The sequence below is a fragment of the Onychostruthus taczanowskii genome, unplaced genomic scaffold, assembly GCF_017590055.1.
Source record: "Onychostruthus taczanowskii isolate IOZ18803 unplaced genomic scaffold, ASM1759005v1 scaffold171, whole genome shotgun sequence".
NCBI lineage: Eukaryota > Metazoa > Chordata > Aves > Passeriformes > Passeridae > Onychostruthus > Onychostruthus taczanowskii.
Genome location: NW_024498918.1, coordinates 475,407 through 492,711, shown reverse-complemented (window position 1 = coordinate 492,711; position 17,305 = coordinate 475,407). Strand labels below are relative to the sequence as shown.

General features: G+C 45.0%; 1 protein-coding gene across 37 annotated transcripts in view; it reads left to right on the top strand.

Moving 5' to 3' along the window:
* Positions 1–17,305, top strand: part of EPB41 (erythrocyte membrane protein band 4.1) — a 94,048-nt gene that overhangs the window by 55,406 nt on the left and 21,337 nt on the right. For 10 of the 37 annotated variants that reach the window (XM_041400049.1, XM_041400047.1, XM_041400067.1 and 7 more), the window contains 14 exons: positions 60–135; positions 595–813; positions 3,000–3,087; positions 3,624–3,776; positions 4,556–4,653; positions 4,989–5,161; positions 6,694–6,810; positions 8,066–8,194; positions 9,408–9,512; positions 11,006–11,211; positions 12,942–12,998; positions 13,113–13,157; positions 13,917–13,979; positions 16,905–17,084. In XM_041400049.1, the coding sequence (XP_041255983.1) occupies positions 60–135; positions 595–813; positions 3,000–3,087; positions 3,624–3,776; positions 4,556–4,653; positions 4,989–5,161; positions 6,694–6,810; positions 8,066–8,194; positions 9,408–9,512; positions 11,006–11,211; positions 12,942–12,998; positions 13,113–13,157; positions 13,917–13,979; positions 16,905–17,084 (1,709 nt within the window). The remainder of the gene's footprint in view (positions 1–59; positions 136–594; positions 814–2,999; positions 3,088–3,623; positions 3,777–4,555; positions 4,654–4,988; positions 5,162–6,693; positions 6,811–8,065; positions 8,195–9,407; positions 9,513–11,005; positions 11,212–12,941; positions 12,999–13,112; positions 13,158–13,916; positions 13,980–16,904; positions 17,085–17,305) is intronic. The other 27 variants (XM_041400062.1, XM_041400075.1, XM_041400077.1 and 24 more) reach the window with 13 other exon arrangements.

Here is a 17,305-nt window from a genome sequence, read left to right as displayed (position 1 = left end):
ATCATCACAAAGCTGTCCCAGTGTGTTTATTTTTCTCAAGCTCTCCCTTGTCATTGCAGGGGGCCCATGGGATTTTACCTTCAATGTCAAGTTTTATCCGCCAGATCCTGCCCAGCTAACAGAGGACATCACCAGGTGAGTTATCCAGGAATCCTACTGCTGTGTTCTCCTGGATATGGAATAGAAATGTTTCATATTTGGGTGATTTTTCCTCCTTCAGGAAGGAGATCAGATGCCTTCACCATTTGGAGGGGGTTTGGTTTACTTTTAGTGGATGTGAGGATGCTCCCACACTCCACTGGAGTCCATGTGTAAAGCAGTGTCATTTATAACTCTGCCATGTGCGTGTTCATACAGAAAAGTAAATTCCTACCTAAAGCCAAGATTTTCTGGTCAAAATGTCCTTTACACCCTTAGCAGAGTGGGGGTGACCTTGAAGGCCCCAGTCCTCAATGCTGTTTACCTTGGGAATAAGTTAAAATTGGAAACAAGCATTGTCATATGTTCATCAGTGGCATTAAAAAAGAGGCTGATCCTCAAGTTTATAAATTTCTCTCTGTTCTCTGTGAATAGTATTTTCCTTTCTGCCCTCAGGTATTACCTGTGTCTGCAGCTTAGACAGGACATCCTTACAGGGCGGCTGCCCTGCTCCTTTGCCACCTTGGCTCTGCTGGGTTCCTACACGGTCCAGTCAGAATTGGGAGACTATGATCCTGATCTCCATGGCCCAGATTACATCAGTGAATTCAAACTGGCCCCAAACCAGACAAAAGAGCTTGAAGAAAAGGTTGTGGAGCTTCATAAAACATATAGGTAAGGCACAGCGTGGCTGGAGGACTTGTTTGTGCACACCAACACGAAATAAGGGAAATAAAGGGATTTTCTGGTGTTTTCCCCACCCCTGTGAGATACAGAAAACCTCTGGATGTCCCATCCCTGGAAGTGTTCTTGGCCATGTTGGATGGGGCTTGGAGCAGCCTGGGATAGTGGATGGTGTCCTTGCCAATGGCAGTGGGTGGAACAAGATGATCTTTGAGGGCTCTTCCAATCCAGATCATTCTGTGATTTTATGATGACTCTGTGAACATTAGCTTTTAACAAAAAATTTAATACTTTAGACAAAATCTTTCAAGAAGCAGGAGCTCTTTTTTCCTGCATGAAGAAGAAATTACATTTTCAGAAAGCAGATAGGAAGTCTTGCAATTATTTAGTAACAAGTGCTTTTTTTCCCCCACAGACTAGCCATGAAAGTGGGGTTTAGTTCATGTGCAAATGCAAAATTTACTTGTTTTAACCTTGCCTTTTACCTTTTTAAAATACATTTCTTTGGGATTTTTATAATTTTGGATTGGAGTTTGATCTAGTTTCTCTGTTTACACACTGTAGCCTACAGCCTGTTTGGGCATTCTTCTACTCCCATTTAGTGAGTAACATTCATTTCCTAATGTGGAAGGATTCCAGGTGAGCCAGGAGTTCCAAACCTGCAGTAAGTGTTTCCTAGTGCAGCCATGACCTCGGCAGGTTCAGGTGCATCTGGTTAAGGTAGGGTTGAACAACTCCTGGGACTCTCTCTGGTATCAGATTCAAGGGTAAACCTTGTCCTCATCCTATTTTGGACATATCTCCCTAGAAAGGAAAAGATGGAGCAAAGACAAGACTTTCTTGTCTTTCTTGTCTGACAGGCAGATGGGAGCAAAAAACTGGAGCACATTGGGAAGGGTGGATGTGGGCTGTGGCTGTGACCACTCAACACCTCACTCAAGCCTGCAAATCAATATTTTAAATTGATTCCCCTCCATTTACACTGAGAGGAGAGGAAATTAAGGAAAATAAGTACTGGGCCTCTGACAAGCTTCATGACTTGGAGTCAAAGGCCATTTGCTATACTAGAAGTGGTGGATCACAGTGCTGAATTATTCATGCCCTCACCAGGAGACTTTAATGTATAAGATGTAGTTATATTTAATCTGTCTGCATGTGCTGGAGAAAACAACACGTCCCCATTTAATTTCTGGTCTATATTTTGTGAACATTAAACTTCAGAGGGTTTTCAGTGGGAATCACAGAATCATGGAATTGTTTAGGTTGTAAAAGGCCTTGAAGACCATTGAGTCCAGCCATTACCCAGCACTGCCAAGCCCACCACTAAACTATGTCCCCAAGTGTAACATCCATGTGTTCTTTGGACATTTCCAGGGAAATCTCTGCTAAACCGTCTTCTGGCTCTTGCTACTGTATTTGCAAAGCACAAGGCACATATCAGGATGGTGACTGCTCCTGGGGCTTTCCTACAGGATTGTCCTTACCCTGGACTTTGCCCTGTCTCCCACGCTCAAACCTCTATTTACATCACACACAAGATGTATGTGAGCACTCAGTAAGGAAGACATCAAAGGAGGGTAGAAAATGAAATGTATGCAGCTGAATCCTCTCCCAGCAGAGCTGTTAATGTACCTCATACACCAGAAATGTATTAACAGGGACACTTCAATAACGTTGATAATGGCCTCCATTATCAGGATGTCTTTGTTAAATTGTGCCCCTCCTGCAGACAGGGCACCATCTGTTCCCAGAAAACCCCTCATTCATCTGGTTCCCCGGTTGGAATCTCTGCTGAGTGGTTTCAGCTGTCCGTGTGTTTGGTTGGAGAACAATAGCTGGGTTTGGGGACGTCTGCGGGGAATAGGACCGGTCACCTTTTGCTCAGTTGCATTTCTTCTGCTGAATCAAGTTTTGTCCCCTCACTGCTCTTCCTCACTTCCTTCTCTAGTGCCTTTACAGCTTCACAGGAATAAAGTGCAGCCATGTTATTGGGATGTCTCAAAGCACAAATTTGGGCAGTAAGAGTGATTTCATAATTCATTATCTGGGCACAGATTTTTTTATGTTGAAAGCAAAAGAAAATCTATTCAAAATGGAAAATGGATTTCATGAAGTCTGATCTGTCTCCTCTTAAAAGCAACAGTTTTGAGAATACTGATCCCTTTCTTTTTCTGCAGATCCATGACTCCAGCCCAAGCAGACCTGGAATTTCTTGAGAATGCAAAAAAGCTGTCTATGTATGGAGTTGACCTTCACCAAGCCAAGGTGAGCCAGCGTGTGTGCATCTACTGATGGATTTTGTAATTTGATTATCATTCCCTTGCAGGAGCAAGTTTACCTGTTTTGGGAAGCTCCTTTGGAAAGAGAAGAAGTATGGAAATACTGACATATAACAGGAATGCCTCAGGCATTCCTGCAAGAGAAGTGATTGTTTGTGGTTGCTTATCATTTATATGTCACAGGAAACTTTCCAAAGCTCCTCATATAGACAGGTCTTTGTTCTGAGTAGCTTAGAATACAATATATATTCCCTGCCACATGAGCCTCCGTGCTCCAGGAAATGCAGGATGGGCTCTTGATGAGCCTTTTGGGCAACCAGCAGAACAGGAGAGATCAGGAGGAGGGAGGAGGTTGTCAGGAAAAGTGTGAAAGAAAAGGAAGGGTGGCCATGGATCTGAGAGTTGGAATCCGGGTGGTGGGGAGATGAATTTATGGGAAGACCAGAGGGATAATTTGGAAGGCAGCTGTTGACATGAAGCTCATAAACCTGACACTGCTCAAATCCTCATCTGCATTCCCAGGACTTGGAAGGAGTGGATATCACTCTGGGAGTCTGTTCCAGTGGCCTTCTTGTTTACAAAGATAAACTGAGAATCAACCGCTTCCCATGGCCCAAAGTCCTGAAGATTTCCTACAAACGCAGCAGCTTCTTCATAAAGATTCGGCCAGGGGAGGTACGACTGGCTCCTGTGGGCCCCTCTCATCCTCTGTTTCCTTGGGATCCTCACGGTGTGTGTGTCCTTGGAACGGAGCGGGGTGGGGTCAGGCTCTTCTCTGCAGGATGGTTTGACATCGGAGTGTCTGATCCCCCGTGAAGCTCCAAGCCAGCTGGTGACAGTGTAACAACGTGTCATCCAGCACCACCTCCTGGCATCACTGGGTATTCCCAGCATCCGGGGAAAGGCATGGGAGGTTGACAGATGAAATTGGGGCAGAACTAACTCATTTTTTGGAAACGGAGCAAGACAATGCTCTTTGTCTTGCTTGCATTCAAAGAAAATAATTAAAAATTAGAATTAGCTTTTCATCTAAGTGCAGGAAGCAGGGAATGGATGCATTGGTGCTGCCTCTCATGAAAATCCCTGGAGCAGCCTGGTTACATTAGGGAGAGAGGCTACAGTACGGATTCACCTCTTTCCTCTTCTTCCTCCTTCTCCTGCTTTGACTGCCATGACCCAGCCTTGTAGGGAGGTCAGTATTAGACCTCAGCCCACAGCTGGGCAGTATGACGGGGGGATAAACCCACAGCACGTTGCTCTGCAAATCCCTGTGCATCCTGAGGGATGCCTGGGCTAGTGGCCAAACCCTCTCTTTCCTCTGACCTGAGGTCCTGCTGCACATTTTGGGCCAAGTTCAGCAGTTTGTGCCACAGCGGACCAGGGTGGTGGGCTGGGGACTGGGCTCCTACCACATTTATTTCCTGCTATACCTAAATAACTTGTGCTTTCCACAGCAAGAACAGTATGAAAGTACAATTGGGTTCAAGCTACCAAGTTACCGGGCAGCAAAGAAGCTCTGGAAAGTATGTGTTGAACATCACACCTTCTTCAGGTGGGTTTTCTAAACAGTAGCCTCACCCTGAGGAACTTAGCGCTTGAATTTAACTATTGAAAATGAACATTGTTCCTTAGCTTTTCGGAAAAATGGGAGAGAAATGGTTTCAGGGACAGTAGGTGTTTATTTTGCAGAAAATTTTCAAGTGAGTTCTGCTTTGTAAGACCCATAAGACAGAGATCTTTGGGTCACGTAGCTGTGCAACACCATTAGTATGTGCATTTCCTTGGCCAAGTGGATGCAAGAGACTCCTTTAATTTCTATTTCAATTCTTCTTCACATGCCCCTTCCTGGCTTTGGAGTTGTGATATTTAAATGTGTGTGTCTTTCAGGCTGACTTCCACTGAGGCCATCCCGAAGAGCAGGTTCCTGGCACTGGGCTCCAAATTCCGCTACAGTGGCCGGACGCAGGCACAGACGCGGCAGGCGAGCGCGCTGATCGACCGACCCGCGCCCCAGTTCGAGCGCACAGCCAGCAAGAGGGCGTCCAGAAGCCTCGATGGAGGTGAGTCAGTCCTTGCTGCATCTTCTTTCTCCCTTACCCCAGGATGCTGAAGTACTCCTTTAGGAACACCTGGATTCCCTGCTGTACAAAAATGCAGGCTTAAGTTGTCACTGTAGTACAAGACCTTGTTCCTGCCCCTTACGTGTTTAGGAATTATGTGCCTGTAGTGAGACTGAATTGGTGCTCAGTTGGTTAGAGCAGGGTGCTGATAACACCACAGGAATGGGTTTGTTCCCCATATTGGCCATTCACTTAGTGGTGAAAGTTAGACTCTGATCCTTATGGAACCCTTCCAGCTCAGGGTATTCTGTGATTCTCTGATTCTGAGTTGGACTCAATGATCCTTGATGGGTCCCTTCCAACTCAGAAAATTCTGATTCATCACACAACCTTCATTCACATCAACAAAACCACACAACCAAACAAAAAATTCCCCCAATACAGAACAAAAGTGGACAATTTGCACCTAATCCACCCCTTTTCCTTTCACCACAATTACAACAAGAATTCCTCATGATCATTCTGCTCTCTAACATTGCTCAGTACTTTTGCCCATTACCTCTCCCAGTTTTTATCCTTATCTCAACATCACAGCGCTGTGAGGGCTGTTATGGGTAAATGAACTGCATCTCAGCCAGACCCAATACAGAAATGCAAACCAAGGGTGGTCCCAGCAGAACTGACTGATGAAAAGAATTTAGGTAGGTGCTGAAGGCTTATGGCTAAGTTCTGCTTGTAAAGGTATTTCTTCATTTGATCTCAAAGCATTTTCCTTTAGAAAATCAGGAGTTAAGCCATTCTGTTTGTTTTGTTTAATATGACTTCTTAAATTCTGTAGTTTTACGTGAGGGGGAGATTTTTTGCCATGATAGAAACTTCTTCAGTGTCTCTTAAAGTGATGCTCAGGTTGGAGTTGAGGTGTGTCAGTCAGATGGGCTCATCCCTGAGATTTTTAAAAGAAATTGATTGCAGCAGAAGAGGTGAGGCATGGAAAAGGGGGTGCCTAAGTTTGGTCCACATGATCTTTATTACAGGGTATTAAGATCCAGGGAAAGAGGAGCATCCCTGTGCACCACGGACACCTGCCTGATGGAGCAGGGACCGTGTTGCTTTGATCCCTGGGTTTTGTAGCCTGGGGGGACCAGGGCTGCTCAGCACCCTGTGGCCAGCAGCAGCCAGGCTGTCCCTGCTTCTGGGCTCAATGGCATTCTGAGCCTGGGTTTTATGTTGTGGAGCTGGAGGGAAGGGATGGTTCAAGCTCCATAAGGCAGCAAAGCCACATTCCAGCTTCCCTGCAGTCTGCGCATGCCAGATTCCTCCGGCATGGTGCACAGCAGCGAGGGAGCCAGTGCTGCTGGTTGCCTGTTGACCATGCCATTATGACTCCAGCTGAGTAGAGAAATTGCAGCTGCAGTGCTACACCTGGATGTCAGGTCTGGGAGAAGAACAGCCTGGGAATGTGACACTCCTGCCCCCTTACATCTGCGCCTTTGCCGTGCGGGCGGTCGTTAACATGTGCCCCGTTTCTTCAGCTAAACGTGCGACTCAAAAGGTTGAGTTCAGAACCATAGAGGAAGAAAAGCAGAAGGAGGTGGTGTTGATTGAGGTTCCTGAACCAAAACCTGTGGATCAGATCCGAGAGAAGCCAGGTATAGCTGTGGTGGTGGCTGAAACTCTCTGCAGTGCCTTTCCTGTCCTCTACATGCTCGTTCCTGACAATTTCCAATTTTCACCAAATCTGGTGGCTTTCTCTCTTCATTTCTTTGCAAGAAAGAAAGAGTTTCCCAATGAGAAGAGACACAGCCCAGCTCTGGAAGACCCCTTAAATTTCCACCTTGCACCTCATTAGACTGCAGTTCTTGTGGGGAGGTGGGGAAAAGGTTAGGATGTGCTGGCGCTTGAGAACTGTCTTGTTAAATGTGGGTAGTTTTGTATATATGGATTTGAAAACTTTAGGTTTTCAAGTTTTGATCTTGAAACTTGTCATGAAGCTTCTGAAATTCTTCATCCCAGAACCTCCTTGCCATTTTGGGTTGGGTGTTTTTGGTGTTTGAGAAATGCTACCCATTTTCCTCTGTGGAGTTTATCTTTCTCTTAGAATAGGTACTGTTAATAAATATCAATGTCCTTAAGAGGTGTCTAGGTACGACAGCATATTTGAATACTCATAAGTGTATCACAGCAGCAGTGTTGCAAATATTTGCATTGTTCATGTCTTGGATAGTGACCACCTGTAGTGTTAGGGCTGGAGATAATTCATATGCAAATGCTTTGGGTATCCTCCTATCACCCAGAATTTTTTGAACTGCATGACTGCTTTTCTAGTATCTAGATCAAGTTTTCATGAAGTGTGGCAAAATTCCTCTCCATGGGCATTCCTTGAATCCTCACTAATCTCTTTCCCCACCAGCATCTCCTGGTGGGGAAAACCCAGTGCTGTAAAAGCAGAAGGTGGGGAATTTCAGACACCAGGGTAGTTTTGAAGTTGATCACTCGAGTGCTTTTAATTAAAACTGCTAGATTTTGGATAGCTTTTTTTGTCTGGATGTGTTTTTCCTGGATTTTGCCAGCCAGCACCTGCTTCACTCCAGACTTTGCAGGCAGAGCCCTTCCTAGTTCCATGCTCAAGAACTGTTCATGTGTCCCACGTCTCCTTTCCTGGGCAAGGAGTCCATAGAGCTTATTTTTGTGTTCTTTCCTCCTCTCATCCAATACACTGTTGGGTCTGACAGCACTAAAAGGATTGACACACAGTTCCATGGTGGAAAATTACTATTGAGCTGCCTGCAAACCTCCTTGCTGCTCCCGTCTGCTGAGAAGGATCTCTTCACTCCTTGCTGTGGTGACCATCGTGTGTTTGTGTGGGTCCTCAACCCCCATTAACACCTGCAAACCTCTTTCTAGCCAAACACACTCTTGAAACTTTTGAAATGAAACCCATTGCAGAGGAGGAAGAGGAGGAGGAGAAGGTAGAGGTCGTTAAGGTTCCTGTTGTCAAGCCAAAGTCAGTGGAGCTGGTGCAGCCGTGGTCAGGTACAGCTGCAGTGGTGTTTGGTGGCAGTGGCTTCTGTGCTGATGCTGCTGGGGTAAAGTGATGCAGTGCTGTAGGACAGAGGTTACACTGTTTGTGGTGGTGTTTGTTGGCACTAAAATCACTCCTGGCTTTGCCGTGTGCTGCTTTTCAGGTGTTCACTGGGTGCAGTGAGAGGGTGCTATGCCCTGGCTGTGTGTGGAAATGAGTGTGCAGTGCCTCTTAAAACTCCTCCCATACTTCCCTTCTTGTGAGGTTTGTTCCCCTGAGCTGCAGGAGCATACAGTGCCTGTAAATCAGGTTATGAGATCTGGGACTGCTGGAGGTCACCTATATTCCACTTTATTTCTTCACTAGGGAGCTGCTACTTGTCTAGTTGGGGAAGAATGTCAGAGCAACATTGTTGCTGCAGACAGATCCATATTAATCATAATTAAAAGTAGAGTTGATTATTTGTTGCAGGAAGAGGAGTTTGAAGCCATAGAGGGAAGTAACTGGGAACATCACATGTTTCCTTGATTGCTATGAAAACCACTGGAGAAACAGTCATGGCCCCAAGGCTGCCAGAGCTCCAGGAACATTTGGGCAATGCTTTCAGGCACCGGATGGGGTTGTTGAGATGTTCTGTGCAGGACCAGGAATCGGACTCAATGATCCCTGTGGGTGTTTTCCACCTCAGCAGATTCCGTGATTCTGTATTCCATGGGATGTGTGGCAGCAGATCAGACACCAGCTGGTGTCAGACCTGAGCACATCCAAGGCTCTCCTGCTGTAGCTGCCCCTTCTCATCCACTTCCTGCACTTTCCCTCATCCTGGCTTTTCTGCTCCCAGTAGGGGCTGTTGGTGAGGTGATGGCCATGGTGATGATGATCAGTCGTAGAATTCTGGAGAGGTTTGGCTTGCAAGGCACCTTAAAAATCATCCAGTTCCAACCTATGTTTTATATCTCAGTGCTTTTTACTGTGTTTAAATCATGTGTTAAAATAGTCAAAGGCAGTTAATCACGAAAATGGAACTAAAATATAGTTCTGGTAGCCCAGAACTCATTGTTGGATGGCACAGGAGAAGCTTGGTGTCTGTTACCATTTTTCCTGCATGTCTTGATACTCTGGGAGAGCAGCAAGAGAGATGGCCCTGCGGATTTACTGGTGGCAATATTTCCTTTGCTGCTTCCTCTTTAAGGTGGCATTTTAACACATCCATAACTTTTTTAGCCAAACGTGATCTTGGCAGTATTGAGATAAGCCCAATTGAAGAGGAGGAGGAGGAAGAGAAAATGATGATGGTGAGAGAACTAGAGCCGTTGCCGAAGGAGTCAGGTACCACAGCAATGACAGCTTTGCACTCCCAGCATCCTCCTCATCCCGGCCATCCCTGCCATCTCACCTCTGTACAACCTTCCCAGCAGCTGTCACTGCTTCCGTGACATGAATACACTGGGACACAGCACCGATTGTCCTTTGAAGAGGATAACACAGAAATGAACTGTCTGGGTCACAGAAATGAACTGCTGTGCCAAGGAGCAGGGAGAGAGTGGAGCTGGCAGTGGTGGGGTGGGTTTTAAGGTTGTTTACAAGAGGATGTGGTGTCCAGGAGTTTGTCTTGAAAATGTCATTCCAATCTCTGGAAATTCAGAAATTTAAAAAAAAAATCTTTTTTTGCCTCCACCTTGTACATTTTGGCCACATAGACACCTTATTCTCTCTATGTTTTATTAAGACACAGATGAGATGTTGTTACCTTTTCAGTACAACAGGAATTCTTACTAAGGAGTTGCTTGAAATTACAATTTTTATTCTAAAAGCAATATTTCTGGGAGTGACTGGCTGGACATGAGTGATGTCATGTTGGCTGGAATATGATTCACAGTATGCTGCAAATTGTGATTTTGGGAATGTGAGACCACATCAAAGATATTTTTTTGTGTGACAGGGTATCTTTTTGGTGAAACATCCCTAAAAACCAACATCAGGAGAACCAAATAGCTTATTATATACCTAGGTTCACACAGGAAATCACTTTGGGCTTGCTTTGTCACACAGCTTTGGCTTGACTATTTCCTTGGGGTTGGGCAACTAGCTGGCAAATCAGGAATTGAAGGAAAGGAGTAGGCAGTTGATTTTGTGTGGAGTGTTTGTATTTACAACTGTCATCCTCTGAAAAGATGATTTTTGGCAGCATGCTGTTCATTTCTGCACTGTCACTGGCCTGGAGGTGCTGGATATCTTCCCACTGTGCTGCCTTGAGATATCCAGCTCGGACACAAGCCTGCCTTGAAACCCACCGGGAAGTTGCTGAGAATTTTGCTAGAGCGATGCTTGTTGATTATTTTTTTGGTGGGGGGGTGAAAGCCTATGTTTTTTCTTCCAGAAGCCATCTGTTTCTGTGTGAGGAGATGCCCATGAGTACAGAACTCCTCATGCTGTGTCTTTTCTAGTGTCTTTTGCATTGGAATGGAGTCCGTGTCAGTTGTGTGTGAAGGACCCAGAAATTCATGGCACAATGTCAAAAATAGATTTGCCTTTCTGGTGTGGCTTCTCTGCAGAGTACAAGCTTGCTTTCTGTAAACCATCTGGTATGGGGTTTTATTTGATTTTATTTTAAACCATAAGGAAAATAATCTCAACTCTCCTGTACTAAATGCACAAGCTGCTTTGCTCAACATCTTTATTTCTTTTCCCTTTTTTTTCATCCTCCTCCTCCTCCTTCTCCGTCTTTTTAAATGACAGCACTGTAATTTGGAAAGACTTTGTGCAGTCCTTTGAGAAGTTACCTGCTCTGAACCTTGTCCCTGTCTGTCCCCCATCCTCAGCAGTGGCTGTGATAACCCCAGAGCGGAGTCCCCGGCCTACCTCAGCCCCGGCCATTGCTCAAAGCCACCCTGCAGAGCCAGCCCCAGCTAAGTCCACCGTGAAGGACGTGGCCACATCTAAAGTAGGGAAGGAAACAGCAAAATCTGATGTGAGACGTGAAGAATTTCCACTGGAGAAACCCCAGGAGCCAGTGGATGCCTCAAAGGTGGGTCAGAGCGAAGTCTCTTGGGAAGAGCTGGGCTGGAGCATCACTCAAGAAAGTCACCCCAAAGCAGCAGCTCTGTCCTGGGAGATGAGGGGTTTATCCCAAACAGGGGTCTGTGTGCCAGGGAAATCCCAGCTGTGACACTGGGTGGAAGAAGGAGCTCCAGGGCAGTTGGGTGTTGCTGGTTGTAGTCAAAGCAAGTGCAGACTGCTGATAGATGGTTAAAAGCACTGGCAAGAGCTGCATGTGATCATGGAACTAGAGTTCAGAGCTCAGCCATGGCCAGGCTGTGCCCCCTGATTCCTGGTATGACAGCAGAAGGGAATTCCAGTGAAATCAGTGATAATGGATCTGTTCTGCAGCCCAGTGCCAGAATGTTTTTCACCTTGATAGGCTTTTGCTGGGAGAGCTGGTAATACAGTGCTGCAAACTGGACTAAAACTTAAGTTGAAAATGGCACTGGTGAGACTTTGGGGAGTTTATTGTTTAAATTCAGTACTTTTAACCATTATTTGATCTTTCTGCAAATGTCTGAGTTCTTTGCTGGGGTTGATATGTGTGCGCTGTTCTAATAAGTTGAAATAATGTGCAAAATTATTGCTGATATTACAGTGTCCTTAATATTCAGCAGATATTACTGAATTATTGAAACCTTGCAGTGGTGCAGCAGAAGTGTTTGCCTTGAGACACAGTTTTCACATTACTCCAAAATTTAGCTGTTCTCAGCATTGCTGGAGCCATATAATTCTAAACATTGGGTCTTCTGTGAGCATCTCCAGGGAAGATTCCTATTAATTAAGGTTTGGAGATGGAGGTGAAGAAAGGGCAGTTGCTTCAAAAAATTCCATGGCCTGCGTGAACAGTAATTTTTAAATGAAACTGCTGAAGGGAACTTCAGGTTGGCACGGTGGGGTGGGAGTCAGACCACAGAGATGCTGCCCTGCTGTTACTGTCCAGCTGCTCCCCCTCCCTCATGTTACACTGAGAACGAGGAAATTTTACTTATCACATCTTACTTATTACAGGCTTCTACCTAAATGCTTAAACATTGGATTTTTTTCCCCTTTAAACATAGATGTGAGAGGAAAATGTGGATTTGAATGTACTAAATTTACTGTTTCTCCAATGGAGCTGCATCACTTCTTTTAACGCCCACTGATGCTTTTGCATTCAGAGTACTTGGTAATCTAGTTTCCCTAAAATACTTCCCTTAGAGTGTTAAGACAATCTTGGCTCTCTACTTATAGACACGAGAGAACCTAATTTGTGATGTTAGGCTTGGTTTTGTAGCTATGCCTCTTCTTACTACCTCCTCCAACATAACACCTGCGATACAACCAATAATTTCTAGTTTTGCGAAGGTCTGTGTTAATTTGAGCATGTTGCTTTGTTTGGATTTTCACTGAGAGATCCAGCTGCAAATGCCATTTGGAAACATTGCCTGACTAGCCTAATGCAAGTGGGAAGCCCTTCTTCAGAAGCACTGGAGAGCACTGGTTTCAAATACAAATAATTCTCAAGCTGGAGGAATTATTTAACATGCTGTTGACTAACAAAGTGCTGGGGAGCTGCTGTGTCATTAACCCCTGCCCAGAGCTGCATGTTGGTTTTTGCATGTTCCCCCAGCACTTCAAAACCAACTCTATGCAGCTGTGTTTGGAAACTATGTGGTTTCTTGAAACAAATCTACTAACAAGAAATGTTTTTACCAATTTATTTCTTAAATGTAGGTGAGGAAAACACACATTGAGGTCACAGTCCCCATCACGAATGGTGCCCAGCCCCAGGTTTGTGCTAATAATTCAGTTTAGGTTGCTCACTTTTTTTTTTCCCCAAGGTTCAACGTAGTTAAATGAACCAACAACTCTTTTTTTTTTTTTTTTTTTATCACTGCGCAACAGCAGCAGCCTGCAGAAAAAGAGGAAGAGCTGATAAGAATGAGGAAGGTTAGCCATTTTACCGTTTCACTGGCCAAATTTGCCATATCATTCATGCATCTGTAACCTGTTTAAAAAGACAGTGCTCCAATTTCTTCATGGACTTTGGGTTGGGGTGTTGGTTTTCTTTAAACTATCAAATACTTGATTGGAAAATTAGTAGCTTTTTGTCCCACAGACAACCTCATTGCTGAAATTATGCATGTTGAATGTTCAAAAGAAACACATGTGGTTTCATTTATGAAATTTCTTCTCTGTAACAATCTTAGTTAGAAACTAAATGTAGCCTGCATTGCAGGAAATGCAAAACAAAAATCAGGAGAAGCTTCCTTGGTATTGATTAAGTAATAGGGAAATATCCAAGACGGGAAAGTGGTTAAGGTGCAGTTGCTGTGCACATTTGGACCTCGTAAAATTCCCCCAAGGCAGTGCAGCCTCAAACTCAGAGGTGGGCCTGCATCTCTCAGGAATGTGGTGTGGTGACTGTTCAAGGCTTCCACAGAAAACCAGGAATTGTCTCTTTGTGGCCAGAGCCAAGGCCCCCTGGGAGCTGTCTCTTTAAAGGACTCATTGCATCTCCCATTCTCCATGAGCCAGACCCCCATTTCCAGTGGGAATTCCCACCCCATGCTGCCACAGCGCTGCACTCCCAACGCTGAGTTAACTTTTTAATTTGCCGATTTATCGATCCCACAAGACCAACGTTTTAATTTTTTGTGCTTTTTGTTTTGTTTTGTTTTGTTTCCCCCTTTTCTTTCATTTTCACAGAAGAGATCAAAGAGGCTAGATGGTGAAAACATTTATATCAGGCATAGCAATTTAATGTTGGAGGTTTGTATGAACTTGAAGCTTTTTTTGAGTTGCATTTGCTAAACCTGCATCTGCGCTGAACTTCTTCCTCTTCTGCTGCTGCCTTTGTTTTTGCATGCTCTTGCATGAAAGACCTTTTGATTTTATTTGATTTTCTAATTATGCTTCTGCATGGTGACAGTAAACATGATGATGTGCAGGCCTTCTTCCTTCTTCCTCTTCTGACTTTCATTCTCTCATACCTCCCCAAAATACATGATTGGCAGTGCTCAGATCTGCTCTGGGACCTGCTGGCTGCTCAGAGGGTCATGGATTGTAGTGCTGGGCTCACTGACCAGTTTTTCACTGCTTGAAACAAATTATTTTCCTGGTGAAAAAGCCAGTCTGTGAAAATACAAAATTCAGGATAAGCTGCGGGTGAAGTTGGGGCAGATTGCCCAGAGCAGCTGTGGCTGCCGCTGGATCCCTGGAAGTGTCCCAAGGCCAGATTGGACGGAGTTTGGAGCCACCGGGGATAGTGGAAGGTGTCCCTGCCCAGGGCAGGGGGAGAATGGGGTGGGCTTTAAGTTCCCTTCCAACTCAAACCATTCCAGGATTCTGTGAAATTGTCACCTCTGTGGTGTCCGGGCCACCATAATGTCCATGTTGCTTCAGGCAGGAGGGATCTTTTTGGATGCTGCAGTGGTGTTTACAGCTTTTCCATCCTCTTCCCAGCCCTTTTTGGCCTTGCAGCACCTCACCACCCCTGGAGCCCATCCTGCCTCAGTGCCAGGTCCCTCTGGATCTGATAGAGAGGCTCAGTGATCCCGGCTCATCCTTCCACATTACAGCTCCTCTCTTTGGATTTGGGAGCCCTTTCCACTTGTTTTCACCTAAGCTCAGTCTCAGAACAGACCATGCCAATCATATATTTTATTTTCTTTAATACACTCTGTTATGGGAGATGTTTTGTGGCTTCTGATACTCTTGTCCTGTGTTACGTGTTTCTACTTGCAGCACCAGCAACTCATAGGGTTTCCCTGGTGATATCTCTTGAAAGTGGAGTGTACTAACTGCCTTCTCATCAGAATGTTCAAAGTTTTGAGCTTCTGTGTGGGTTTCTTGGGGTTTGTTATTTTTTTGTTATGGTTTTTTGGCTTTTTTTGACTGCTACAACATCAAGTTTTGAGTGACAAGTGAGGGGTCTGCACGTGATAGGCAGAGTTCGGCTGCTGCCAGAGCGTACTGAAGACCACGCCTGTTGCTTTTTCACCCAATTCAAACAGCTCAAATTCCCCAACCCCAAACACAGCTTGGTCATTGCTTCTAACCTCTTTTTTTGCACCAGTGCAATACTTGACTCCAAACCCTTTCCGTCTGCACTCCCCTTCCCACAGCTCTGTTGCAGGTGCTCCATGCAGGTGCTCCTCCCCTGCCATAGGGCTAGCCAAGCAGCTCACCCCCTTTATTCCCTTTATTTTTTTAATCCATGCATTTGGCAGATCCGATATTTTCCTGGCAGACCTCACCCTCCTGAAGCTGCCTGGTAATTTTACTGAAAGCCTTTTAACACTCCACGTGCAGTGGCTTCCTGCAGAAAGGGTGAAACAGGAGGGAAAGGGTGACACTGAGCAAGCTGGTTCCTCAAGGTGCTTCCCAGACCCAGCTCCACGTAGCTCCTTGTGGCTTTGGCTCCTCTGCCAGCCCTCCCAAGCCCTGCTCCTGTGCAGTGCTGGAAAGCCATGGTGGTCCTTCTCTCTTCTCTGAGCCAGGAGCAGCTGTAGGGTTCTTGGACCAGGCAGGGATTTACCCCAGAGTCCACAGCAGACTCCTTTCTACTTTTTTTTCCTACCTAACAGGCATTTGCCTTATACTTTCATCTAGGATAGAAGCGAAAATTTGTTATTTTCCTCCCAGAACTGTGCCAGAAAAAGTAAATATTTTTAAAGAGGCTTTTGGGGGTTAGTCCTGTAGAGGGAGGGTGGTGTGTCCTTGGTGAGCTGCAGGAATGGAGATTTTTGGGAAGGCACTCCTTTAGGGATGCATTTGCTGTCCCATCTTCTAAAATTGATGGGCTCAGTAACACCTAAAAACACAAAAAGAGTGAAATTTCCTGGTGGTGCTTTTACTGACCTTGATTTCCCCCTTTCTTGCTGCTTTTTGGCCCCATCCTGAAAAGTTGTTTGCCTGCTGCAAAAACTTTCTTTTCTACAGCCTCTGGTTTGCTTGCAGGGAAGAACTATTTTTAACAAGTTAACTTGCCTTGAAGTATGTGTGTTTATGCTTTAAACTGGCATCACACAGTAAAAATCTGACTTTTTCCAGATGAAAAATTTTAGCAGGATTGATTGATCCAGCATAAAATAAATTTTCAGTTTGATTTTTTTCCAAAAAAAATCATCTCATCTTTGTTTCTGAAGTCTAAAACTGCTTATGATAGCTCCTGGAGGGATGAGAGGGAAGGGAAAAAATGGTAATGGGGATATTCTGGAAACAAAGATAATTTCTGCTAGGAAAAAGGAAAAACAGGTATGAAGCAAGTAAATAAAATTGAGAAAACATTTTCTTTATCATCAGTTGTATTAATACCTGGAAATACTCAGGCTAGCAGAGGGTGAAGAAAGCAAACCCGCAAAATGTAAAGATGTTACATTAAATAACCCAAAGAAACAGAGTCTGGCAACTTTAAAAAATCCTATTTGGGGAAAATCCATTATATTCCAGCTCAGCTGTCACCTGGTTTGCTGTAGCGTGAGATGAACCAATGGCATGTCCCGCTGCTGGAGGAGACCAGTTCTGGGGTTGCAGTTTATTCCAGTTAATCCAAGAGGAGGAGAGAGGAGCGCTCCCTGTGTGTTTGCAGTGTGAGCCCAGTGTAGCTCTGCTAAGTGCAGCTTTGCTAAGCACAGCTTAGGCAGTCCCAGGTCTCTCTGTGTCCCTTCACTTACCCTGTCCTTTTGCTGATAGGATCTAGATAAGACCCAGGAAGAAATAAAGAAGCACCATGCCAACATCAGTGAGCTGAAGAAGAACTTCATGGAGTCCGTCCCCGAGCCTCGGCCGAGTGAGTGGGACAAACGTTTGTCCACCCACTCCCCTTTCCGAAGCCTCAACGTCAACGGGCAGATTCCCACGGGAGCGGATGGAGTGAGTACCTCGGCACGGGCTGTTCCAAGGGCAGCATTGCAGTGGGGGATTCAGCTCCCCTTAGCTTCTGCTTATTTTCAATTTTAATAGTTAGTATTGACTTGTGATATGTAGAATGTTCTCTGAGAGAATCGAAGCTTTAGTCATAGTATCATAAAAATGTGATTTTTTTGGTAGAGAAGGATGTAAGAATTCCTTAACTGGTATTGATGCTACTTATT